The sequence below is a fragment of the Thalassophryne amazonica genome, chromosome 22 (genome assembly GCF_902500255.1).
Source record: "Thalassophryne amazonica chromosome 22, fThaAma1.1, whole genome shotgun sequence".
Lineage (NCBI taxonomy): Eukaryota > Metazoa > Chordata > Actinopteri > Batrachoidiformes > Batrachoididae > Thalassophryne > Thalassophryne amazonica.
The window spans coordinates 14325510-14352444 of NC_047124.1; the positions used below are offsets into that span (position 1 = coordinate 14325510).

The following is a 26935-nucleotide window of genomic DNA, read 5'->3' on the forward strand; positions in this document are numbered from 1 at the left end:
TTCCTTCATAAAAAGTTAAAGAGAGATAAATTGGTGTTTCAAATTAAAAAGCTTTTTAAATTATCAGATTGTCATGCAGGGTCCACGTTCACATTTGTTCCGCTGCACGTCTGTACTTGTGGTTTGAGGTGCTTTCTATAGACAGCACCTGCTGGCTTAACTGGTGTCTCTGGGACATGGAATGGGGTGTGTGTGTGTTTGTGTGTGTGGGCATGGGCGTTTGTGCGTGTGTCTGAGGGGAACTCCCCATTGGATACAGTGAGACCGCTCAGAGCCACAGGAGGTTTTCTGTGCTCTCGAAGGCTGGGGGGTTTTGAGCCAAGCAGGGACGGACGCCCTCCCTCTAATGCACCATGTCCCAGGGCCAATACGTTGACCCCCTGATGTGGCGCTCATCACGACTCCCCACCGCCGTATCTCGCGACAGAAAGAGCCGCCTGCCTTATGGGAGAGCCAACAGCCAGGCCAAGCTTGACTCACCTCCTAGGTACAGTGTTGGCTCGTGTGTGTCCAGGGTGGGAGTTAGTCACCATCGTGTCGCTCTCATGTCGTGTAACTGCAGGTTCCAAGTGGACGGTGTCTTACTCCCACCTCTGGTGTGTGTCTGTTTTTAGTATGACACTGTGAAGATTCATTTTGTGAATCTTAAGTGAGGACATGAACTTTTAAAACACTTTGCAATTTGATTTGAAAGAAGCTGGATGTCTTAAGTCTTTAGATTCTTTTAAAAAACACCAAAGAAGCTATTTGTTTGAGCAGTGAAACATCTTAAATGTCAATGAATTAAAATATTTTTTTAATATCTGACTTATTTTGAGCTCAGTAAATGTAATGGTTTCAGAATAATTATCGATTGCCTCACTTTGACCGTAGTGTTAGTAGTAATGGGAAACCCTCTGGAGATACCTTTTTTGAATAGTTCTCCATTTCAAAGTCCATCTCACCTTACAAACCACATCTGAGCTAATAAAGATACCACTCGTATTCAGAGATAATAGAAAGTTGAATGCAATCTTATCCTCTCAGACGTGTTGTCACACTGACCAGAGGCAACTCGATGCAACTTGCATTCAATTAAACAAAAATGTCATTTCTACCCAGTCCAAGATCTGAGTAGGCTTTGGTCCACATCTGTAAGTAACATAGACTGTACATTTACTGGACAAACCGTCGGTCATGGTTGTAGCATAAGATTAGAATGAAGCTGGGACAGCCTAAGGCTAACAGACTGACTTTGGCTAAAGTGTTTAACATATGTTTTTTTGTTTTTTTTTGTTTTTTTTGTGGACTGGTGCAGTGGATGGGTGCAGGTATTAAAATGTTTAATTATGAGTAACTGTCACACCATCAGTGGACCTCGTGTCACCAAGCTACCTGATAATTAGTGTTAACTTTATTGCTAATGGTGCTAACATATAAATTAAGTAATGCTGAAATTTCACTGAACAGAAATACAGGAGCACTGACTTCTTTGATGGTCCTTTGCAAGCTATTTCATGTCAGATATTTGGAATAAAATTCTAAGAAATGACAAAAGGTCGACTGGACCAGGTTACATCTACATCAGCTAGCAGCCTCTGTTAGCAGGGTCCTGACTCCGGCACACAGTTGTCACTCAAAGTGGCCACGCCCCTAATTCATACATTTAAGGCTTAAAATAGTTTGAACTGATGAGGTATTTTTTTAAAAATGTCCCCCGTACAGTTCTCTGACATTTTAACATGAGAATCTATGAGAAGTGACTCACCAGTCTCAAGCGTCCACTCAAGGAATTACAAGATTTGCCACTTGCGTGTTTGCTTAGGTTTTTTTTTTTTTCAGTTCCGGAGGTTGGAGCTTGTTAGTAACTCATGAAGTCATAACAAATGAAGATTAGGCTTTGACAAAGCTTCATCAGAACTTCAGGCTGAGTGACAAAGCACTCGCCACTTTGGATCTCAGCCCAGTCTGTCTGCTTTTGATGTGTAATCAAACTAAAACTATTCCGGCTCACATTTACAAGCGATGGCATCCAGTATGGCTTTCATGTGGGCTGCAGTGTCGAGGATCAATGGAGGCACGACTGACGTATGTTAGATTCAATCAGAAGTGACACAGTGAACCCTGTCCTCCTTCCTTTTAACACTGCCTTCCCGTCTTCCCTCCCTCCCTCATTCGTAAATCCAGCCGCCATGTGTTCTGGTGTCTCTTTTTCTACATTGGAAAGATGTTGTGGGTTGGATAAGCCAGCCTTTGCCTTCATGTTTCATTGCCTTTTATAAAGTGGAAGATTGAGGATGAGGTTCAGGATGGGTCTGGGGGGTGGAAAAAGTGCACCACGCCACCCCCTGATTATGTACTGTCATACAAATGTGGCCTTCTTCTCCACGAGATGACGCCTGCCACAGATAAGCCATGTCTCCTAGAAATAAAAGCAAAATGACGAAAGCCTCAATTAGGAAGCCACATACAAATTTAAACCATATTGTGTCCATTGGTGAAAATTTAAGTTTATGACCGTAAGTCAGTTTAAGTGCCTTCTACTGCTATCATGGCTTAATTTTTGCCTTTTGGGCTGTTTAATAGAGAAGTAATGTGTTCTGTGTGGGACTGGCGCAACCTGTTCATTAGCAACATGACGTAAAGGTGCTTGCCATGATAATGGGAAGCCACCCTGAACGCGTTTCCTGTGTTCTGCTATCTGCCCCTCGGCTCGTTAGCATTATCATCGCATCATGAAAACCTGTACGGTCGATTAGAAATGGACAACGACTCGGCACTTCATCACAAGGGGTTTAAAACTGGGTTAATTGTCCAGAGAGAGATGTAAGGAGAGAAAGAGGATGACAGAGAGAAAAACAATTAGTATGTGCAACGACAAATGATGTACTATAGACTTGCAGGGGAAATAAAATTTGTACACATCTTATAATACAATATTTCAAAATATTAGGTAGGAGATAGAATATATTTAGTTGGGGGAGTAATACTTATTTCACAATGTGCACAATTTACTGGTTTGCTCACATTTTTATTTTATTTTATTTATTTTAAATATTTATTTATTTTATTATTTTATTTTTATACCACCCTGTCGGTCCGGCATCCGTCTGGAAAGTCCCCCCATCCCCATACAAATATACCATCTTTAAAGCACTAGTCTTGCACTCTAGAAATTATTTCCAGATTTTATTATCACCGTCACTATAAAACCATACACCAACTTAACATATGAGCAGGCTCATATACCACCTTTTGTGTTGCTCTTGTTTCTGCATTAAATACCAGTTTGTATCAATGTTGTCTTTGTGTATCCTCTTCTGTGATTTTTCGATTATAAATGGCAAAAACCGAGCTAGTAGACTTCAGGGCTACCAGAAACACTTGATAGCATTTGTGGCTTAGATTTTGCTGATCTGAACCACCGTGAAGAAGTGCACAGCACAATGCAAGTGTCATTCCTAATTTCCAACCAGCACATTGTCGATGTTCAGAGATGTTATATGTGGGTGCAACACTCAGATGAGCCTTACATAAGCAGGTTCACAATGCATGTACACTCTTCTTGTACACACACACACACACACACACACACACACACACACACACACACACACACACACACACACACACACACACACACACACACACACACACTCTCTCACACCCTACACTGAAAACAACCATTAAACCAAATAAAAGTAAACATGAATGAAACAATGCAACATTTCACCTTACTGCTTCACCTCAGGGAGCTTTGGGGGCTGCTCTCTGCTGGTATACTCCGACACATTAGTGCAGAATTCACCACAAAACCTCGAGTGAGTAAAAGGATGTGAGAAATGACTCTGCTTAATTTATTAAATGTTATGCCTAACACATGGCCTTACCTTAAGTAAATATATCCAACCTGTTTTCTATTTTACTCTCAGAATATGCCTGCTCTAAATAGCAAAAATAGGTTGGATGTGCCCCAAATATACCTGCACTATGCACCTTACACAGTGCACAATAGAGCGATAGAGATAGGGCTCCAGAATTTCTCGAGTATGAAAACTAATTGTGCAACAATAATGGTTATTATTTACATTTGAAATTAATTGGACCAATTTATTCCAAATAAGGAGGCATATCATGTGTTTAAAGATGACTTTAGAGGCTTGCTTTGGGCAGTTTTTTTCATTAAAGTCCACCCTTACTGGACAAGGTGTTAAATTATCTCATCATATCGTTATAACTGCCAGTTATTAAATTTCCTCTGGGTGATACTGAATGACAAGCCTTGACGATCACTTCACCAAGGACTTAAGAGGAAATGAGGCATGATTAAAAAGGCTTCAAAATGACTGTAATATCCTTTTTTATAGTTTATCTATTAAAAAAGTGGTATTACAATGAAAAAAGGCCTTTCTAATATTCTGCGCTTAATATATTTCCTCCTTTCTTGTACATATGATAATTTTATACCCACAGCAGTATTTTCAGCTGCTGTTGGTTATGTAGTAATTAATTCATATTTTAAGATGTAAAAGAGTTCTTTGGGGGGGGGGGGGGGGGGTTCCACTCAGTTATGCAAAATTGTGAACGTCTCATTAAAAACAGGAGGGGCAGAAAATGTAACTGGACTGCATCACTGAGCCAACCAGTATAGGTAGTTTATTGTCTCTTCCACTTTCACGCACCAACGCAAAACCAGTTGTCACCAAACACAAAACAGAGAACAAGTTGTTCCCATTGTCAGAAAAAGAGGACACTGAAACAGACGTAGTTGTGTCGCTTCCTCTGCTGAATCTAGAAATGCGCTCAGCATTGTAGACGACAGATTTTACAGTTGAACGTGTTGTTGAGCTCTTGCTTTTCCGGCTCTGTCTTCTGTGGAAAACTCAAGTCTAGATCTTTGCGTGGGCTTTTGAAGGGTATGCACGAAGACCACAGCCAGCTGCAATCTTGTTGTGGTGATAACTGATTTATTTCTACAGTCTAATTGAGTAATTGACAGCATACAGGGAACTTTAGTGCCAATGTAAGTTCACATATGTTATTTATGGAATGAAACTTTGCACGCCTGTGTATTAGCAAGAATGTCTTTTTATGATGTTTAACATAAATTATTTGCTCCAGAAATGATAGATTCTAATTCTTCTTTGCAAAGGCCTCTCGTGAATTACGTTTTGCTCTTAAACGTACTCCAACTTCAGCTTGAAGCAGCAGCAGCTATTTGTGCATTATTGGTGCGCTACCTAACACAGGATAAAAAATTTATAAATATTGGCAATTAAGAGTTTATTTCTTGTTAAAATTATATGTTAGTCTTTTAGTGAAATACTCCATGGCATAGGTTTTCATTTGTTTTTTTTGTGCTACAGGCAATAAATTTCATGGTCTTTTAAAGCATCCATCCAAAATAACGGTGTCCCCCAGCAGAAACAAAAACTCTTGACATTTAATTAGAGGCTGTGTGTGTTAGCCTGGTGACAGCCGCTCACGTGCTTTAGGACTCACACTGAGCATTACGAGCACTGAACGCACACACAAGGCCAAACGCGAGCTTTTCCACCTGGCGTCCAAACCTTCGTTGTTTACAGGCTGCATGTACGATGATTAAAGCCATCGCCGTTCAGAAAGCGCTCTTCAAGTAGCTTTTAACTGCCTCGTCACAAACATTATTCCAGAGTGCCGCCTTTGTTAATTCCCGTCTCCGTGGATGACTAACAGTGAGTTTCTGATTATAAACCGTGACTGGTTCTGTGGGTATTTCCTTGTGTGCTCTTGTGTTTGGGCTTTTTTCAAACGATGCCACCACAGAATGGATTGTGAAAGTTTTTCAGCTCAACGGCCCTGTAAATATACGGGCGGATGTTTACAACTTACTCATAAGCATGCGGTAATAAACGTGTGAGTAATAAAGAAGTGTACGCTTGCATATTACAGTATTGGCCATGTGCTTCTTCTTTGCTCTCAGTGGTTGTGTGTTGTTTGTCTAACTGCTCTGAATGACTCCTCTCAGTCTTATTATTGCATTAGGGCAGCGCATTAAGAAAAATTTCAGCAAGACGCTGGTTCCACGCCTCATCCAACTATGTAACCATCTATCTGCCATCTCTTCTGCTCTCTCTTCAGTCTCACAGCACGATATGCAAGTCCTCCAGGCCACAGCGGAATAGGCTCACCACAGAAGAAGAACACAAGGTAAATGCAGCACATGAACTATTTAACTTTTTATTGGTTGTTATTGCTGCTCGGTAACTATGGTTGCACTGGGGCCCTGGTGCACAAACACATCTGGTGGCATTAAGGTCTGATGATTGGCTTGGCCTGTCTAGATCCTTCTACCATTTGGCGGGAGGGCTGATAGTGTCTTCTGGATTGTATTGTTACATGATGAATAACTTCCTGATTCAGTTGGGTGCATTTCTCAGGTATCTTCAATGGGATAGGCTACTAATATGTCAACCTGGCTTTGATTCCCGGTCACACTACTGGATGGTGTTCTTGGACAAGACACTCCAGTCTGGGAGTATGTGCTGGAACCACCCCGGCCGGGTCCTGATGGCAACCCTCCCATCCCCAAATCTTGAACATAACCCATCTACTTCGATTGGTTGAAATATGAACTTCTCCGGTCACCGGTGTCCTCAGCACTGAGGCACCTGTGTGCTGGGTCACACCCAGAGAAACACGGCGCATGTCAAAAATGTTGGAAGTTGATGCTCCCTCACAATCCAAGTAATACTTCTCATCTTAGTCTCCCTAAGCATCTGTTACAAGTCATACCCAAAGATACTCTGAAGAGACCTATTACCAAAGACATCCAGTCATCAACTTAGGTCAGTGGTAAGCGTCCCATCTCACCTTTGGACCTTCTTTCTCCTACAAAGAAAGCAGCATTGCTTTGTCCAGCATCCTCATGAATCTGGAACCTCTTCCCAGGTGTCTCGCAATGTCAGCGGTCAAGAACCCAGTCCACCCAGATGTAAATGGGTACCAGTGTTGGCTGTGGAAGTAACCCACAATAGCCTGCCGTCCTGTCAAGTGGGAGTCATCGACTCGTATTCACTTCGTACTGTGGAATCCAGAGATAAACACCAGAATCACTGGGCTTCATGACCAATACAGGATCTATCTACAACTGTGTCTACTAGTACTATTTTTTTCTTCTTCTGTCAAAGCCTTCTTCAGATGAAGGCATTATGAGGTCATCGGTGATGGCAGTGACTGTTGTTTTTAATCACACCTCCCACAGTGCAGAAACACTGTGTGTTGTTGTTTTCCTTTGTTGACCCAAGATTTGACAATCAGCTGTTTAAAGCTTTAAAAAAAAAATCAATTTGACAGGCCACACCTGGGTCGCCGCAAACACCTGTCAGTCACACATTCGGCTGTTTTTTACTCAGCCTTGTTGTTCCAGTCTGTTTGGAGGCCGCTGTTTAAAGCACGTTCACACTCACATGCTGCACGTATGTACACATCACTGTTGTCGGATGCGTGCTGTGTTTGTTCCATTTCAATGGAGTTGGGAACCAGCGTGTTGGCAAATAATTCCTCTCCAGCCGCCACTGAGCAATGACATAAATGCTGCATACAGCAGCTCCAGCTCGATGGGTGGTAATCTGCCCTCTCACATCACTGGCAGCAAACCTCGCCGCTGCTGCTTTGCAGAAATAAGACTTTAAATCCTGCTCACACACATATAGACACATGCACAGACTGCCGCAAAGGTCAATGAACGGTGACAGCGTGAGCGTTCCCTTTTGTTGCCATCTGAGTCTCGTTCATACTCATCTGATTACTGCCTTTTAATTGCTTTCTTGCAATCTGGGAAGTTAGTTTTTAATCACAGTTAGTCGTCTCCCCTCGTATCCCTGAAGCATGAAAACTTAAGCTATTCCAAAACAGGAAAATAATTGTCTGATTCTGCACTGAGTGTTTCCCCGAAGGTGCTGACGTTTGAGTGTTTTACTACTTTGTATGAAGCACTCGCTCATTATTAAAGAAAAATGGCTCTGCAGCAGCTCTTGTTTTAAAATGTATTCAAACAAATGCATGCAGTATTGCAAAGTATGGAAGTTCTATGAATCTGTGTTTTCCTATTTTGGTCCACTTCTGTTTTCCTGGTCATATTTTTTTCATTGTTTTCATATTTTTCCAATGTTCTTTGATCCTGATTGCTGATCATTGAGCTTTGATCCTAAATGCTGATCTTTTATCCACATCAATGATATCTATTAACTCATCCTTGATCATGTTTGTGATGTTTGATTCTAAAATCAGCACTTAGATCCAGATTGATGAACTTTGATTGGGATTTTTTTTTATCCTAATCACTTGTCTTTGATCCTGAACTTTTGTCCTGGTTTCTGATTTTTATTCCTGATCAGTGATACTGATCCTTCATCTTTGATTATGTTCCTGAACTTTGATCCCCATAGCAGTACTGAGAGCCTAACAGACGATTGCTGTTCTTGGATGCTGATTACTCAACTTTGATCCTGATCTGGAATGAACTTTGTTCCTGATCCTTTATCCTGATGATGTCTTTTTGACCCTGTGCTTTGATCCTAAATGCTGCTGATCTTTGATTATCTGTGATTCCAATCACTCATCTCTGATCATGTTCCTGATCTGTGATCTTGATCGCGATCATCCTGCCACACTTCCCTTCTGAGGGAACTGACCATGACCTATTTTTCTTCTGGGTGAAATCAGAAAAGTTTCAAATGTCAATGAGTAGACAAATACCTGTCCCCCTACTGTCACAATTCACAATATTTTTTTTACAGTGACGTTATACCAAATCAAAGTCTTCTTCCAGCCAGTGGCTGAATATCGTATTTGTCCAGAGTTTGCACGTCTTTTTCGAGACACTTCCTTCCTCCAAAGCTAAAACAAATCACTGGCCAGAATTTACACAGCTTTTCCTCTCGACTTCGTTTTTGCTGATGCATTATCAAACATGTATTACGGAAGATGAAAGAACTACATAATAAAAGGCACCAACTCTGATTTCCATCTGAATTGCCTCCCTCATTTTGTCATTGTTTGCAGTATCTCTTACTTTCTTTGTCTGGATTGCCATCAACAGTAATGTTTCTTTGTTTTTCTCCTTCTGCATATTTTTCACTCCATTCTTTTGTTCTTTGTCTTTATTCTCTCAACGTTGTATTTATTACTGAGATTTTTTGGCCCCCTCCAAATTCTGAGCCTGTTGTTGTTTTTTCTGTGCCCCCTACAAGGATAACAGACCAGTAATTGCATCTCCACTCTAGGCGATCTATGAAGCTATAGTCCTTCTCGGTGGTAGGACCAGATTATGATGGTCTCCACTCTTAACAGATCTTACCATCCCATGATCATATGGCCAGCTGGAGCAACAAGACATCATGACTATACGAGTTGTTAATACAAAGGCAGTGGCTACAGGCACGGACCCGTATCTACAGAGACCGTTCTAAAGATACGGAGGGTGTCTTAGCGACCAATCAGAATGCGCAAATGTGTCCGTACCCGTACCACATGCGGCTAAATGTCCGGCAAGGCTTCAAAACTCATCCGTACATTGTCTGTATCTTCAGTGAACCCATGGAGCTATATATGAGAACTAGAGAGCGCACTCCCAATGCTGCATACTAAACGAAAACATCTTCATGGACAGCGACATGACGTCTCCTAACCGGGCAAAATATTGATGAAGTACTCGGATGTTAATGCATTTTCAGTAGGGTTTCGCGACTGAACACACTCAGAAAAATGCTTGCAAAATACGTGTTAAAATGCCATTTTGACCTGGATATCGAGCCAGTAAAATTAATTTACATTAAATGATGTCAGGAAAGTATTAAACTTACTCTGACACACACATTCCCAAATATTAGTGTTGAAAGTTACACGGATCTGCGGTGTTCAAGCTGCTAAGCTGAAGCGTCCTGCTGCTGCTGCTGTGTTCAACGCAGCGTGGCTCCATATCTTTTACAGTCCCGCAGAAGATACGGGTGTATGTACCCGTAGCCACTTTGTAATACAAAATTTAAAAAGCACGACATTTTATCTTACCACTGCAGACAGTCCTCATATGTGTCGCTTTAATTTGTCCAATTACATCTATATAACATGTTTGTCTTCCAGTAGGCCATATGAAAGAATATGCTAACAAACTTAGTATTAGCATAATGTGGTCATACACTAGCATGTTGATTTAGTATTAGCATACATAGTCATGCTACCTTTAGTTAACATTAACTGTGGTTGGTGTTAACTGTTATCCATACCGTTGCAATAGCCGCTGACGCATGACGGCATATGCTAATGTTAAGCGTGGTTAGCATTTTATTTCACATGGAATTGAAGGAATTGTCAATTTGTCGACATAACAGTGTCCAATATATATATATATATATATATATATATATATATATATATATAGCAGTGTGCTTCACCTTTTCCAGAAAACTTTCATCGGCAGCACAGTGACTTAGTGGTTAGCACTGTTGCCTCACACCAAGAAGGTCATGGGATCGATTCCCACCTGTCGGCTTACTGTGTGGAGTTTGCATGCTCTCCGTGTTTGCATGGGTTTTTTCCAGGTGCTCCGGTTTCTTCCCACATTTAAAGACATGCAGGTTAGGTGAATAGGAAACTTTAGAATTCTCCAGGTCTCCCTTGCAAAAGAGATCTTGATCTCAGTGGTACTAACTTGGTTAAATGGTAAAATAATAAATAATATAAATTGTAATTAATAATAATCAATTTTTTTTCTTAGAAACAGGTGCATACAACGGAATTTCAAACCTGAAAAAGGACACATACAGCACCTGCATACCAAATGGGGAACTGAAAATAGCTATTTTTAAAATAAATCTAGTTCCATATTGAATACAGTCACTGTACTGCACACTAGTAGCGTGATAAACATGCATACTGTGTGTGAGTGAGATGGAACAACTGACTGTGTGGTTGTCTGTGACAACAAGCCGCAAGTTCTGGGCCCACCTTGGTAAACTTCGGTTGTCTTCAGCCAAAGCAAACTTGCCACTTTTTTTTTTTTTTTGTCAGAGAACAAAGGATGCATCACCTCATTTTGGATAACAAAACTGAAGGACGTATTCATGAAATTTCTGTAAATTTCTTAAAAAGTTGCAAGGTAAAAACATCTTTAAAAGTCAGACAAAACAGCAGGCTCTGTTGCAGCACTACAAGCCCAGCCCAGTTTAATGATTACTGCTTTTAGTATTTGGAATGTCAGCACTTGTTCACTTTTTTCTTTTCTTTTAAGTTTGGGGTTGTTGCATTTTAAATGGATGCCACATTCAGTGGGACTGTTAAGCAAAAGGGCAGATCATCACATTTTAATTCTGCTAACGAAATACTCGAGGGAAATATAAAAGACCAAGTGTTGCTCCCTGCCCCGTGCACTCGTATTGATTCAGCTGCTTAGCAGTCTTCAAGTTGCGCCTTTTGCTCTTGTTGGCCGATGCGACAAAGAGAAATATAGTTGACTCCACTTGTTGTTCTTGTGGCATCTGTGAATGTGATGGGAGTGAACTTTGTCTACTTCAGCGTGCTTTCAACGGGTTTCCCAAGAGGCATTGCAATGATACGCCTTGTCATAGACAAGAGTTTTCATTAACACACACAGAAAATAAAGGTTCATTGATCTGTTCTCCCAAAGTGGAACGTATGAAACTCTCTTCTTTTCCACACTGGGGGTTTTGAGCCAGCCTAGAATTATAAATAAATAAATAAATGAAGTCGTCCTCCGACATCTCGGCTCCATCTGCAAAAAGACGTGAGTGACATATCCTGCATGGCGAATCGATTATCTTTGCGGAGGACATCATGGCAGCTTCAGGCAGTAATGACATTGAGTTGTTAGAACCTATTCAAAAATGTTTTTAAGGCTGACAGAGACTGGACCTGGACTGTGATTGGAATCACCAATGCCCTTTAACAGCTTTCCGAACCACTCGCTCTGCCTGACATTTATTTGTCTCTCTGTTTCCCTGGAGGCTGTCTGCTCTGGGACTTTGCTCTTTGTTTTTTAATCCCTTATTAAAACTGCACTTTCATTGGATTTTGCTCACCCCGATTACACTGTTGTCACAATGTACACACAAGCAGAATGCGAAGGCTGCATTCACATTAATATCTGATGTGACCTAAATCTGATTTATTTTGCTTGCACGTGACAGAGCGGATCTTTTATGTAGAGACTGAACTCGACAAATTGGGTTCATTTATCGGTAGACATGGTTGATGTACGCTGCATTCACATTGCTAGCTGAAGTGACAGGAATCTGATTTTTATGCTAATTTTGTCCGGACAGTGTGTATTCTTACCAGTCAAAGTAACTGGGGTGAAATGTGACTCAGATCCAGGAGCACACATGCAAATGAACCAACTCTTAATCGGGGCGGGGATCTGATTTGACATGAACAGTATGACTCGAAAACATCCAACTCTGACTGTTTGACCGTATTACCAAAGTTCAACATAGACGTGGGCCACATGTGGCATGAAAGAGACCATTTTAATACGTTCACACAACACAAAAGCGTCAGATCTGGATCACATGAAAGCAAAATAAGCAGATTCATGTGGTCATGTGACTGCAGCGTTTTGGATTAGATTTGCGTTTGTGTCCGTGCACCTTCTGTCAGAACATTCACATCAGTTCCAAACATAAATCTGAACTTTCCAGTTGAAAAGTTCAAATCCATGGGGGGATTTATTCCACTCCAGTCAGTTATGTGAACGCAAGCATGAATTCGCTCTAATTTTGATGTTGCAAATATGATTAAAATGACAGAAATTACAGATTTGATCATTTAAACTTGACGTAAAATCTGTTTTCTATACAACAGTCGCAGACAAACGGGTGAAAGCTCTGAGAAAGTTGGCTTGTAAAATTATTGCACATTGTTGTAATTTTTTTCCCTGTCTGTCTTTTTATGAGTTCATTGTTTAAGCATCGTTGTGAGAATTGTGGAAAAGCCTCCAGCTGCACCGCGACAAATCAACATTTAACACTGACAGTTTTGAACTGCATCAGGGGATAAATGGCGATGTGAGAGTTTGTGTAAGAGAAGACAGAGGCTCGTTGTAGGCTTTTGTTCTTAACGTTGTATCGGTGACGGTAAAAAGTCGTTGCCATATGAGAACGTAGATGTTGGAGAGTAAAGAGACATAATGTCTCCTGATGCCTGCGTCCATAACCTGCTTTTCTTTGTCCGATCAGATTTCATGACCACAATAAACCTATGACAAATATACAGGATGACACCCCCCCCCCCCCCCCCCCCCCAAAAAAAAAAAACAAAAAAAACAACCCATAAAACTTATAATAATTATTCTCCAAAGTTTCAGTTATCTTGGTCGCTTTGCATAAAAGTCATGTTCTTTCAAAATTATGCTCCAAATGGTCTGATTTGTTGGCGGTATAGTTCCAATAGTCTTCCTCAACATGTCTTGGTCAACCAAGGAAAAGACATTTGCCTGGAGGCAAATTTCCAGAAATTTACTGGACCTTTGTAGGATTTATTAAATTTTTTTATGGATTCTGATTTATTTATTTATTTATTTATTTATTTATTGGGTCAGCCTGTATTTGAAAAGGATCCTAAATTATTATGTTTGTGAACATCAGTCATGTGGTCAGCATCTCTTGCATCAAATAAATCCACTTTAGAGAGTTTGGTTGTGTGACGGACAAGTAGTTTGACACCGACATCTTTTTGGTACCCCAAAGCAGAACTTGAGGTTTTGTATTGGCTAGGGTTTTTGTTCTGATTTAGGTTTCATGTTTTTGTGTCCAGTTTGACATGTGCCACATAGGAGAACCAGGAACACTGTGAAATAGCAAAATCTGACCAAGTGTATTTGTCTGATTTCTTGTACAAATAACACAACATCTTAAAAAAAAAATATGGTGATGAGTCAAAAAAAAACTTGTTTCAGAAAAGACATTTCTTTCACTTAAGATTTTTTAAGATGTATTATTTCAAATCAACTTATTGCATATTCCTGAAATTCTACTTGTTCAGTGATTTTGTTTTAGATTAAGTGTAAATTAGATTTTTATTTATTTATTTTTTGCCTAGAAATTACACAAATTTATTTCTGCAGGGAACACTCTCATGGCTTCAATGATGAGTTGCCACTTAAAAGCTCTATGTGCTCCTCCCTGTTCAGGTTACCGGGTCCCTCCAGGGTACCTGCTGCAGGCAGCGGGGCCTCCAGGAGCCCAAGCTCATCAAACCTCAACCGCCGCAGCCAGAGCTTCAACAGCATCGACAAAACCAAACCTCTCCAGTATGCCAGCGGCAATGACAGAGGTAAGGACGGCGATGTGCACAGCAAGGAATTTTCACTTCACCTGCAGAGTGTCTCACGGGGGTGACAGAATGTTGTTGCCCACTTCTTACCATCCAGACAGTGCAGCACCAACAAAATGACTCCTTCTTCAGCCAAGTGAAACCTCTGTGAGGATTTGAGAATCCCTCTTGTTAGAAAACTGATTTGTGCAGGGGTTAACTGTTTGACAGTCCCATTTCCAGCCACTTGGTGGCACCACTGATTCAGAGAGGAGCAGAATCACTCCATCAGTCTGCTGAATCATCCCCAGCTTTTTATTCCATGTGAGTTATAACAGATACCAGTCACTTCCAAAACTGCCTTGTGAGACATGCCCGAGGAGCATTATTATTATTTAAAAAATAATAAATTTAAAATAACGTCATACTGTGGCTCACATTATATGATGTCTTAAAGCTTTTTACCCATCAGTGAACTCTTGTTTTCATCAAACTGTTCCACAGAGGAGAAATACTACAGCATTTAGTCACCTTCTTTGGAACTTATAGAGTTTCATTAGTAAATTTTGAAGCTTAAATGATGACATTTTGAGTCAGTGAGGGCGAACAAGACACTTCCACCTGTACAGATTCTATAGTAAACCCTTTGTCCGCCTTCTTAAGGCTTTTACAGTTTGTTATTGATAGCTTAAAATATATAATGTTTAAAAATGCAATAGTTATATATAATTATGAACTATAGGAAAAAGGAATTCATTGTGTGGTTTGCATACATACACAAAAACAAATCTCTACAACCTGATATAAATTAATTAAAAATATAAAAGCCAAGATGATGGGTTGCATAAGTAATCAGCCCCTTTGGTATAATACCTGTAAATAATCACTTTTATTGCCAGTTTTCTTCAGACGAGTCAGGGGATGGATACATGAACATTTCCAAGTCACTGAATATGTCTTGACTTTATTTACATCAGTTATGACGAAATACAAACAGTATGGCGCTTTATGGTAAATCTGTGTGGAGGAGACAGTTCTCAAAAACTGAGTATAACTGTGCAAGAAGGAGAAGAGTGAGGAAAGCCACCAAGACACCCAGACAACCCAGAAGAAGTTACAGGCTTCTGTGGTTGTTATTGGAGAAATTGTGTACAGTGCATATTTTGCATTTTGTATCTCCAGTTACACAGCTTCATGATGAAGTGGGACAGAGGAAGGTTTTCTTAAAAATAAGACCTGAAAGTTCACCTACAATTTGCCAGAAGGTACATCTGAGATGTAAGCCTAGATTTGATGTTTTAGTGAAAGAAAATCCTCCTCTATCATCAGTAGATGATGATGATGGTGTGTGTGTGTGTGTATATGTATGTATGTATGTGTGTGTATATATATATATATATATATATATATACACACACACACACAGTACTGTGCACATTTTATGCATATTTAATGCATTATAAAAGCATTAAAAAGTATGAAAACCTGATAAATATTCATAAATAAATTTAAATGTGTGCTGAATTTCAACATTGATGATGATCAATATGACAACTGAGTTAAATTTATGTGTCATTTTTTAGTACATAAGTCACACCAGAGTGTTATGGCATAAAAAATATAGCTCACATATTCACTTTTGTTGTTCATATTTGTGTTGACATGACAATCAAAAACAGAATGGGGAGGGGCATCAAATGCCCATTTTATTATAACTTTGGGGTGGGGGGTGAGTGTGTGGGGTTTTTCCATCTGATAAAGATGCTCACATTGCTTTACATTGATGCCGCACACACACATACACACACCGACACACACGCAGGTATTTATGTGCTCAACTTCACAACAGTAGTAATTTGGGGACCTTGCTGAACAGACCTTCCTGGTTTTACAGTCTATTGGGAAGTCAAACTAACAATACTCTGGTTACAAGACACCCCAGAATGCACTTGTGCTATGCGCTTTACAAAGTGTGCTATACATCGTCAAAATAGGGCCCTTAGTATTGTAGTTTTAACTCAATGGTAGTCTATTATTACATTACATAATATTTAAAAAAAAACTTGCTTTGTAAATATTTGTTTTTTTTGTTTGTTTGTTTTTCCTGTATGTGCGCATCATATTTATGTTCCAACGTCAGCCAGACTTTCAGTCACGTTGTCCTTTTTGCAGACCATTTCAACCCTACAGCAAGACAAACCTTTAGTTTGCAGAGATAAAACGGCAAGCTTTGGAGCATCACTGCAGGGGAGAGGAAACAGTCTATAAACTAAAAAGGAGGAGAGGGAAAAAAAATCAATTTTTTGGAAAATGTCAGTGATGCAGCAAGAAGCTTCCGGGCAAAAGCAGGTAGCAGACACAGTCCAAACTACAAAAAGAGATACAGGAATTCTTCCCCACAAGATACTTCTTCCATTCTGAGGTTTTATTCTCTCTTAATGCTCGTTTTAATTTTAAGATCTTGTTTTATTTTTCATCTTAGTTTTTGATTTTGTTTATTCTATATACTATTATGTCAAAATTTTGAAAATTCTCAGTCTAGTTCTGATTTTTTTTTTTTTTTTCTTCAAGACGAGTGCAACAACATATTAAGTGGCACAAATTTGATGAAATCTGAAGGAAGATTTTCCAAGTTTGGAAGATGACATTATCAGTAAGTTACTGATGATTGACTTTGTGTCAGCATGCATTTGCATGTGTTTATCTGAAGCTTTTTTCAATTAATCCTGCACACATGAAGCACAGCGTTGGCACGTCTGTGTATCATCTGGTTTGCAGCTGCACAACAGCGGGTGGGCGTGTCCCCTATCAGAGGGTCCACCACCATCCATAAGAAGTGACATTTCATTCCTCGGCTGCTGAGGGGTTGGAAAAAAAAGTCTGTTGCCATGGTAATGGCAAGTCACAGTCCAGGAAAAAGAGTGGTGGTGCTGCAGAACCGCCTCAGGAGCAAAGGGAGGAGCAGCGAGCAACAGACACAAATACAGGATCATACAAGTGTGTGAAAGTCTTTCATGCATGTGTGGATTTCTGGAAATCCACAGCACACGTGTGTGAGACATCACCCACAGGAGTGGCACACAACAAGCTTTTATGCATGTTAACTTCCTGAAAAACTCATAATTATTATAAGAAGTAATCCAGAAAATTCAAACATATCCCACATATTTGTCATCCAGGAGGCTGTGATCATGTGAGCTTTACCGAAATAAATAAATAAAGGGGTGGGGGATTTCTGACAGAAAATTTGGCAACGTTTGTCTTATACTAAATATCGCTGCTGTTCTAACACTAGCGCACATTTCCGAATACTAAATGTGAAGCAGGTATTGAACGTGGGTGTGGATTTTCATAGGAATACGCATGAAGTATCACAGTTTACACTTTTCATATATGTGTTGACTGGTAGCACTCATACCTTTTGATTGTGATCACCAGGAACACTGTTGTTAAATGAAAAAAAAAAAAACTCAACATTCCTTCTGTTTTTGTTATAACTCCTACAATGATTTTCTCCTAAAACGTCGCTCTGGCTGGACAACTTTGTTGCGTTTTTTCCGTAGGACCTCTCAGCCAATCAGCGCCCAATATTCAGATTCTGAATTCAGTGACTCCTTTACCGCTTCATAATCTGTAAAGGTGAGCGGATCAGATCCTTTATTAGAGGGAGGAGTTAGAAAAGATGGGTTGGGCGATCACGGCTAGCACAATGGGAAGGCATTGGATGGCGCCCCCTACCTGTGATCCCTGTGACACAGAGTAGTATACTTGATAATGCTGCATTCCAGACAACTTAGAATTTGAAAGATTTCCATCCTCTTACTTAAAATCAAGCAAATAAACAACAGATGTTTGAGTGTTTTGTCATAGATGCACATCGCAATCTTAATCTAACCCCTAATCACTGTGCCATTATTAACATTCCAATCCAGTAATCACTGATAAATCACTGATCTTTTCCATAACATTTGCTCAGTAATACAGAGCTCCTGTAGGAAACAGTATCCTGTACAGTTCATATTTGGCACTTTACAGCAAGTGATTCCTATTATGGATATAGTGTTTTATGGAGCTGATATGATGCGCTCAGACATTACAGAGCATCATCAGGTTTATAAACCCAAGCTGAAGCTGAACCCAGTGAGTCTATGTGCCTGCAGGTGCTTTATGCGACAGACATCCAGCTGGACCCTGCTCGCCGTGCTGACTGACATCCAGTCAGACACTCGGCGTAATGGTGCATAACTCCATGCTGTCGCTGCCAGCGTCCGTCTCATTTTGTACGCCACCATCTAATTCTGTCGTTTGTTTTTATATGATTCACACTCAACCTAGCTTATAGCGCCAACAGTTGCTGCCCATATTCTGCCTTATTTTCTCCATTTATACTGAATGCTGCATTTATTTTTCGGTCAGTGGGTGCTGGCTGTGTGTGGGGGGGGGGGGCGGCGGCACAGGAAGAGCAGTGCTGATGGGCTAAGTGTCAAGCAGCTAGGAAACGTAGCGAAGTGTGTAAAGGTCAGCGTACGGTGGGTGACGCAGAAACATTTATTTTGCACACATGATTGATTGTGCATGTATGTAGGAGGGGGGAAGGGGGTGCTAAAATCTGGTTGGAGAGATCACATCTCAGCATCCAGGTAAATGGAAGTGGTCAAAAGGTGGCTGGATGTCTCAAAAGATGGCCTGAAAATAGTGGAGCCTATAGAAACGTCCAATATACAGTGCATACAGTGCTTCAATTTTTCACAATTTATGTTACAGCCTTATTCGAAAATGGAGTTATTGCATTTATTCCTCAAAATTCTACTCACAACATCCCATAATGACACCATCAAAAACGTCTACTTGAAATTTTTTGCAAATGCACTGAAAATAAAATAAAAAAAACTAGGAAATTACATGGATGCGCTGTATCTGTAAAAAAAAAAAAAAAAAAAAAAAAGACAATATATGTACAGGAGATATTGATAGCCAGAGTAATTTTTTTCAACATATATTGAGAAGTGTTTTCATGTCTGTTTGTTGATCTCAAAAGCACAGGAACATATATCAGAGAAAATTTGCCAACAAAGAGGCCTTGCATCAAAGAAATTCAATTCAGTGGCTGGAATTTTTTCAATTTATTTATGTCATAGTCATAACAAGGTGTAAACCTTACTCACACTATGAGGCAGCATATTGGTGACAGAGGGAAACCTCAAACAAACCAGATTCAGTGGGTTGACCATCTGGTTTGGTCATATTAACAAATAAAATTCTAATACTTATGAATCTTGAGGTGCTCTAAGTTCAAAAGTAAGGTTTGTAAAATTGTAATTGTAGACTCAGACATTGAATCAGCCATATTATCGTGTTTGCGTGTTTGTAAATATAGTTATTCTTTTCAATTCCTCTTTTTAAGGGATCAGGTTTATTTGCACATGTTTAAAATCTGGGATTTTCACCACATGAGTGAGTTTGATTTGCTACATTACAACTTTAATATCCAGCCAAATTTATATATTTACGTTTTTATGGTTGCAACACTGACATTTTTTGGAATCCACTTTCCTATTTCAGCATTTACTTATTACTATGACAGCAGAATGTAATAGATTTGCTGCCATGCTGTAAAAATAATTTGAAAAATCATTTTGAGGATGGGATAGACCATCAGATTTAAAAATTTCTTTCAAAATAACTGGGTAAAACTGAGACCTTTTAAGATCTCAAACGTGTCGTGGTATCTGAAGCTTGGGAGCAGATGAAAGCAAGTTTTTCTTCCTGTTTAATGCGACTCTGGTGATTTTTTTTTTTTTGTTGATGGCTCCAACACGTCCATCATGATCATAGTAATGGGCGTTGTCCATGTGAAAACGTGTTACAACAGGCTTTGTAAATCTGAATAAGAAGGTACATCTAACATTGGTGTGGAATCCTTTGAGACTCCAGTGTGATGTTGAAAGTGAGCTCTTTTCTTTCACCCTAACTTGCTGTTCATGTTATGTCAATTGGGACTAGATTTTTATTGTATTTTTCTTCTTTTTTTTAACACAGCACTCAAATTATCAGTATGCTTCCACTGTTAGGTGACTTTAACAGACAACCCCTCTGTGGAATTATAAATCCATAGAGATGACGACACAATTCTTACGTCTAACTTCTTAAAACAAGTGTCTTTAATGTCAAGTAAAGCTGTGAAGACTGTGAAAGTTTAGCACAATCTAAACTTTGTGGGGGTTTTTTTGTTTAACTTTTAGTTTTGTCTGAACAAAACCTTCACTTGTTCAAGGACTGCACTGTGTATTTTTATTGGAACAGTTTTTTTGTGGTGTTACTATGCAAAGATGTAAGATTTTGGCTCAATCTGTGCAAGAATTGTGGGCCATAGGAACTAAGTACAGATTTTGTCCTGATTATGTTAGTGATTTGAAAAGATAAATGTTGAAAGTATCATAATAAACAGCTTTTAATGTTTTTTTTTCTGTCTGTCTGTGTTTCAGAGGCTCTGAGGGGTATCCCGGTATCTGCCGGGATGAATGGGAGCGGCATTGGTGGGACTGTTCCCACCAGTCTTAGTGGGCAGCAGCTGGCCTCTGCCATCCCCTCGCCAACTGCTGGCAAGTCCTGGCGCAGCAAGTCCATGAACCTCAAGCACAGCGCCACCTCATCTATGCTAGCCAGCCCCACGCACACATCATCCATCACCCCTTCCTCTCAAGGTCCCGAAGGCCTCCAGGGTCATGGCAGTGAAGGCTCAAAGTTGGTGTCAGTTGTCGGCGTCAGTGGGCCTCCCCAGAGGTCCATGCTGGAGAAGTTCCGTCTGATAAACCCTCGTTCAGGCTCGCGAGCCTCACCTTCAGTAGTGGAGATGGCTCTGCAGGAGGAAGATGACCTATCAGAATGTGGTGAGGACGGATTGACGCCTACAGGGTCCATGTGTAGTAGCGGCAGTAGCAGTGCTACGGCAAAACACATAGCTACCAAGACTCCTGCAACTGCCCTCACTCCACCGAGCAAGACATCTTCCCCATGCCCTTCATTTTCCAAGGCATCAACCAATAGCAGCAGGTCTGTGGCCCCATCCAAAGACAAGGAGGACAAGAACAAGTCTGAGAAATTATTAAAGGGCACTTCTCCACACAAAGAAGAGTCCATTTCTGATTCTTCCAAAAAGACCTCCAAAATTGGCAGCCTAATCCCCAAGGGAGGGAAGCAGTCATTGGGGAAGAAAGATGGAGACACTTCATCTGTCTCCAGTGGTATCCCAAAGCCTGGACTCAAAGCTCCCTCCAGTACGACGACCAAACCGCAGAGTCAATCGCAAACTCAAAACCAGGCCGCCTTAAACAGCAGTGGAAACCTACGAGGGGGCGAGGGAGAGAGAACCAAGATGACAAAAGGTGGACAAGGTGGCAGTTTCTACATGCAGCGCTCCACTGGGGCCTCAGAGGGAAAACGCACCAGCATGACCTCCTCCACCAGCACCTCGGCCCTGTCCGGGTCCAGTGGGCTTATAGGAGGGGGAGGAGGAGGAGGAGCGCTTGGGGGGAATGGAGTAGTCCAGCTCCCTCAGCAGCAGCAGCACAACCACCCCAACACTGCCACTGTGGCCCCCTTCATGTACAGGTGAGTCTGTGTGTGTTTGAAATGCGAGAAATAAGAGAGAAATCAAGAGATGAAGTATGGAGAAACTACTTTCTTTCCATCTCCCTTACTCTTTTTTTTTTTTTTTTTTTTTTTGAGCTGTCAATGTGTTGGGCCTTCTTTTCAAATCCATACCTGTACACGGTGCATTGAGTCCTCCTCTGGCATTCCCTCATCTTTTCTCTCGCCTCCTCATCTCCTCTCTGTCATTACAGAACAAATTAACATCCGCTGCCTGCCGCTTGCCAAAGCCTATTATTTAACTGTCTGGTTTTCATATTTGATGTGAGCATCCAGACACAGGCTCTGCTGAGGAACCAGTTCTCTCCGTCTTCAATGTGTTGACACGTGGTTGTGTGATGTTATTGCTTTCTAAGGTACAGGAGTAAAATCTGCCCTGTAGGGATGATTTTCTGTTAAAACCACAGTGATAATCCAGTCAAAAAGCAGCAAAAAAAAACAACAAAAAAAACGAGAAATGCAGCCAAAGTTTCTGAGATGCCTTTATGCACAGAGGGGAAGACCGTTAGGAATCCCATTAAACAGATCTTAATCCTTCACCCCTTCTCTCCAGCTGTTTGGTCGCTTCTCCATCGGGCTTAGGCAGTTCTGCCACTTGCATTGCTTTAATCCCACACATTTCACCCTGTAGCAAATTTAAACAGCTGCTGCTGTCAAGGAAGCAAAACTGAAATTACAAAAACTCACTCAAAGAGGAAATGGAAACCACTATGGAACCACAGAAGACTACTGTATCTGATGCCAACTTAAGGTGTTTGGATCATGTTGTGAAAACTTGTTTCCATTAGTTACTCCTCAGATCAGCTATCGGAGCATAAATCATTTTATTTATTAATAAATAAAGTGTGTATCCATTTTTCAAAAAGAACAGATTTTGTCAATAGTCATGTAACATGAATTTAATCTGTGTGTTGTTTTAAAATTTTGATTCGTACAGTTTCCTTTTAATTTAATGTTTGTCTTGATGCTTATTTAGTGCAATAACTGATCCAAAAATAGGAATTGGGTGTCTCTGATATTTGGTTTTAGAAGATTAACTCAATCCGTGTTTCATGCTGCTGTGTGTTATTTGCTCGTTGTGCCTTTAGGACATTCTCAGAGAATGATTGCACCATGGTGGCCCCAGCCGACCCTTGCTTCAGTCCCACCAAGGGAGAGCTGGTTTGCAGCAAGACAGCCAAGCAGTGCCTGGAGGAGATATCAGGTATACCCGGGGAAAAAACATGGACACACTCATGTGTGTCACTTTGTATTAATGGTACTTTTAATATGTGTCTAGTATTTTGTTGTATTAAAGGATAAAAATATATGCCACCGGCAAATATTTTTATCCTTTAATACAATGTGACTATTTAACATGGCAATCTCACAAACTGACAACTGGGATAATATGGCTGGGTAGTTGTATTTGGTTCTAATGTTCTGCAGAAAAGCATACACTCCTGCTTGCTTACGACTGGTTTGTTGCCTAGTAACAGTAACCACTGCAAAACTGCCAGACATATATATATATACATGCACATGCACACACACAAAACAAAGTATTGATTAAAAGCATTGATTGCAGAGCAACCAATCAACTAATAAGCACAGTTCCATGGGGCAATGTCGAAATACTTATGAACTTCTGTGTACATCAGTGCATTCCTGAATGTCTATAAAATCTCACACCCGGGCATCACATGGGTAACCTGCTCATATGCCAGCATATATATCATGAGGTGAGGGGAGAGAAACTCACCTTTCTGCAAGCTTCACCTCAGGGAGCTTTGGTTTTTGGTGTCTATTGTGTACTCTGACAGGTTTGTGCCATTCTCTTAATGCATTGCAAGTTCTTTTGTTGGCATCGGCTTCCTTGATGCCACAGCACTGTGTACCTGGCATGGTGCTTCTTTGGTCGGTTAGCAATTTATTCAGACTATACTATACCTATGCATAATGTGCACAGTAAATCCACGTCTTTGCATCCCAGACCCAGCTTTGCACGAGTGTTTCCCATTGTTTAAATAGCAGTGTGCACCCCAGTGCAGTGCAGTAGTCACACCCCAAGTGGACTTAAACCCTCTGTGCAGCCCATTTTTGCATCCACTGTCAAAAGGACTGTCAGGGCACATCATGTTCTTTCTTCTAGTATGTCACCCTTTTAATGGTCATCTCAACTGTTTGGTAGAACATATTGATATCCACTATATTCTGTTGAAAAATATGAGGACTTAAAGGGTTAAATGAGACGTTTTAGGGTGATACTTGAAAGGCAGCTGCAGGTCTGCAGTGTTTTTGGATGCTTACCTGCTGTGACTGTCAGTGTGCTGTTACTATGTCTTGTGTGTTTACTGGAATATCCTTGTTTTACACTGGCTTCACAGAGTGAAGGGAAAAGGTCAGTGCTGACAGCTGGACACAGGGAAGCTCTGCAGCTCTTTGTTTGCACCTCTGCAGGATGTCATAATCGGTTACAATCCAAACACCACACAACAAGTCATGTGACATGTTATCATTTGTATATCGATGCCATTTATCATTTGGAGACTGCTGCAGACAGTTTGCAAAAATGTTATTTCAATCAAAGCGCCTCACTGTACGGCACACCCTCATCCCGAAGTGGCAGATAATGATGGAATGACAAAACATGACTCTGGATTGAAAGTGTGGATTGAAACTTTAGTGTGCTTGCACGACGCTCAGGGTATACAGCTACAAAAGTAATCACAATTCATGACTTCACCCCCACTGATATGAAAGGATAGCGATGTCATCACCCTGTGTACTGGTGAAGCAGGGTGTGTGTGTGTCTGTCTGTGAATTAGATAACTAAAAGAAGGCTGGATGGATTTTCACCAAACTTTGTGGGAATATTATTTGGGCAGATATCTCGAGATGGCGCGGATTAGACAAAGGTCAACAAAAATGTGGTGAAAAAATACTTTTATATCATATTTTATAAATTTAGTGAGAATCTGTGAAGTAGTTTTGAAGTAATCCTCCAAAGCCTATATACAGTGAAATCTTGATCCAGAATCTGGATACAGATCACATCACCTCCAAAATTCAGTGGAGTCTTCCATGCCCTAATATCTATCTATGGTGCAAATTTGGTGAGAATCCATGAAGTAGTTTTGACGTAATCATTCAAAGCGATTATAAAGTGATATCTTGATCCAGAATCCGGATTCGGATCTGGATCACCTCCAAAATGTAATGGAGGCATTCATGGCCTAATATGTATCCGTGGTGAAAATGTGGTGAGAATCTCTGAAGTAGTTTTGATGCTATCCTTCAGAGACTATGTAAAATGTAACATGATCCAGAATCCAGATCCGGATCCAGATCACCTCCAATATTTAATGGAGTCTTCCATGGTTTAATATGTATCTGTGTTGAAAGTTTCATCAAAATCCGTGAAGTAGTTTTGACGCAATCCTTCAAAGACTATATAAAGTGAATCTTGATCCAGAATCCGGATTCGGATCCAGATCACCTGCAAAATTTAATGGAGTCTTCCATGCCCCAATATCTATCTGTGGTGAGAAAGTAGTTTTGATGTAATCCTTCATAGACTATATAAAGTGAAACTTGATCCAGAATCCAGATCTGGATCAACTCCAAAATTTAATGGGTTCTTCCATGGCCTAATATGTATCTGTGGTGAAAATTACGTCAAAATCCATGCAGTAGTTTTGACGTAATCCTGCTAACAGACAGACAGACAAATAAACGCAGGTGATTTTATTACGTCCTTGGTGGACGTAATAAAATCACTGTGGTGAAAGAATTTGCTGTCCTCCAGGTCATAGTGCTGATTTTTAAGCGGCAGAATAAGATGTAAAAATTCATATGAATTGGAGATGAGGTAAAAATTTCGTGAGTTCCTGGTGCTGTCCTCATTGTGACATGCTCACAAGGTCACCTAGCTCAAGTTTGTTAGTTGCTGTTTGTTTGTAAGGAGAGAAGACTGCAAACCACTTGATTGTTCTTTAATTACAGTCTGTGCACATCAATGCAGCAGAGCTCCTGCAGCTGAGAGAACGAGTTCAAGGGGCAGTGAAGCAGAAGGATCTGTTTGAAGGAGGTTCTAACCACAAGCTTAAATTGCTGACAAGGATCAGGGCTTATGGTTAAACCTGGCTAAGACATCAAAACACAAACCGCTGGCAGGGAGAGTTCACTTTGTCTCACTAGAATTTTACTACTTGCCTTCGTCAAGGAAGTAAGTTTGTCATCCAAGTTGGCTAGTGTGCTTGGGTTTTGGATTGTCATCAGGATTACCTTTAAAAACAAGAAACCTCCACCTCTTTTTGATCACTTCTCCAACATTTGTAGATAATGTTTGCTGAGCTGATCCTCAGCTGTGATCCTGATCACTGATCTTTAATGTCCTATCACCCAGTCCTGGAAACATTTCCCAAGTCAACCTCTGAGACTCCTTTAAAAAGAAAAATTGACAAGTGTTCCTATGCCAAACGTGTAGAGAAAGTATCTCGAATAGTTTTGAAAATACAGGCCTTTAAAAATTTAATTAATGCTATGCATTTTGCCAGATAGGTCTTTTAATTCTGACATTCACAACACTTATAATATTGAATGTACAGCTTTGAAACTTTGTTACTGGAGCTACCCTTTTCTGTAGAATCCAAAAATGTGATTACAACAGATGCATTCTATAGACGTTATCCCTCAAAGGGCTCTTAAAATGTGCAAAAATTCAAAACACATTAAAGCGACACCCCCCTATCAGAGCTTCTGATTCGAGCATATGTGTGTGTGTGTGTGTGTGTGTGTGTGTGTGTGTGTGTGTGTGTGTGTGTGTGTGTGTGTGTGTGTGTGTGTGTGTGTGTGTGTGTGTGTGTGTGTGTGTGTGTGTGTGTGTGTGTGTGTGTGTGTGTGTGTGTGTTGACTAATCTGCAGGGGTGGACCATTACAGGGGTGCCTTAATAGCTTTTTGAAATATGCTGTTTTAAAATTACTAAAATGTCTTCATTTAACGAAATATAAGATGCAC

At 40.4% G+C, this 26935-nt stretch overlaps 1 protein-coding gene across 5 annotated transcripts in view; it reads left to right on the forward strand.

The window, feature by feature from the left end:
• nav3 (neuron navigator 3) overlaps window positions 1-26935 on the forward strand; it is a 442110-nt gene that overhangs the window by 299476 nt on the left and 115699 nt on the right. For all 5 annotated transcript variants that reach the window (XM_034162968.1, XM_034162969.1, XM_034162972.1 and 2 more), the window contains exons 6-9: window positions 6100-6168; window positions 14165-14307; window positions 20772-21897; window positions 23025-23140. In XM_034162968.1, coding sequence (XP_034018859.1) covers window positions 6100-6168; window positions 14165-14307; window positions 20772-21897; window positions 23025-23140 — 1454 coding nt within the window. The remainder of the gene's footprint in view (window positions 1-6099; window positions 6169-14164; window positions 14308-20771; window positions 21898-23024; window positions 23141-26935) is intronic.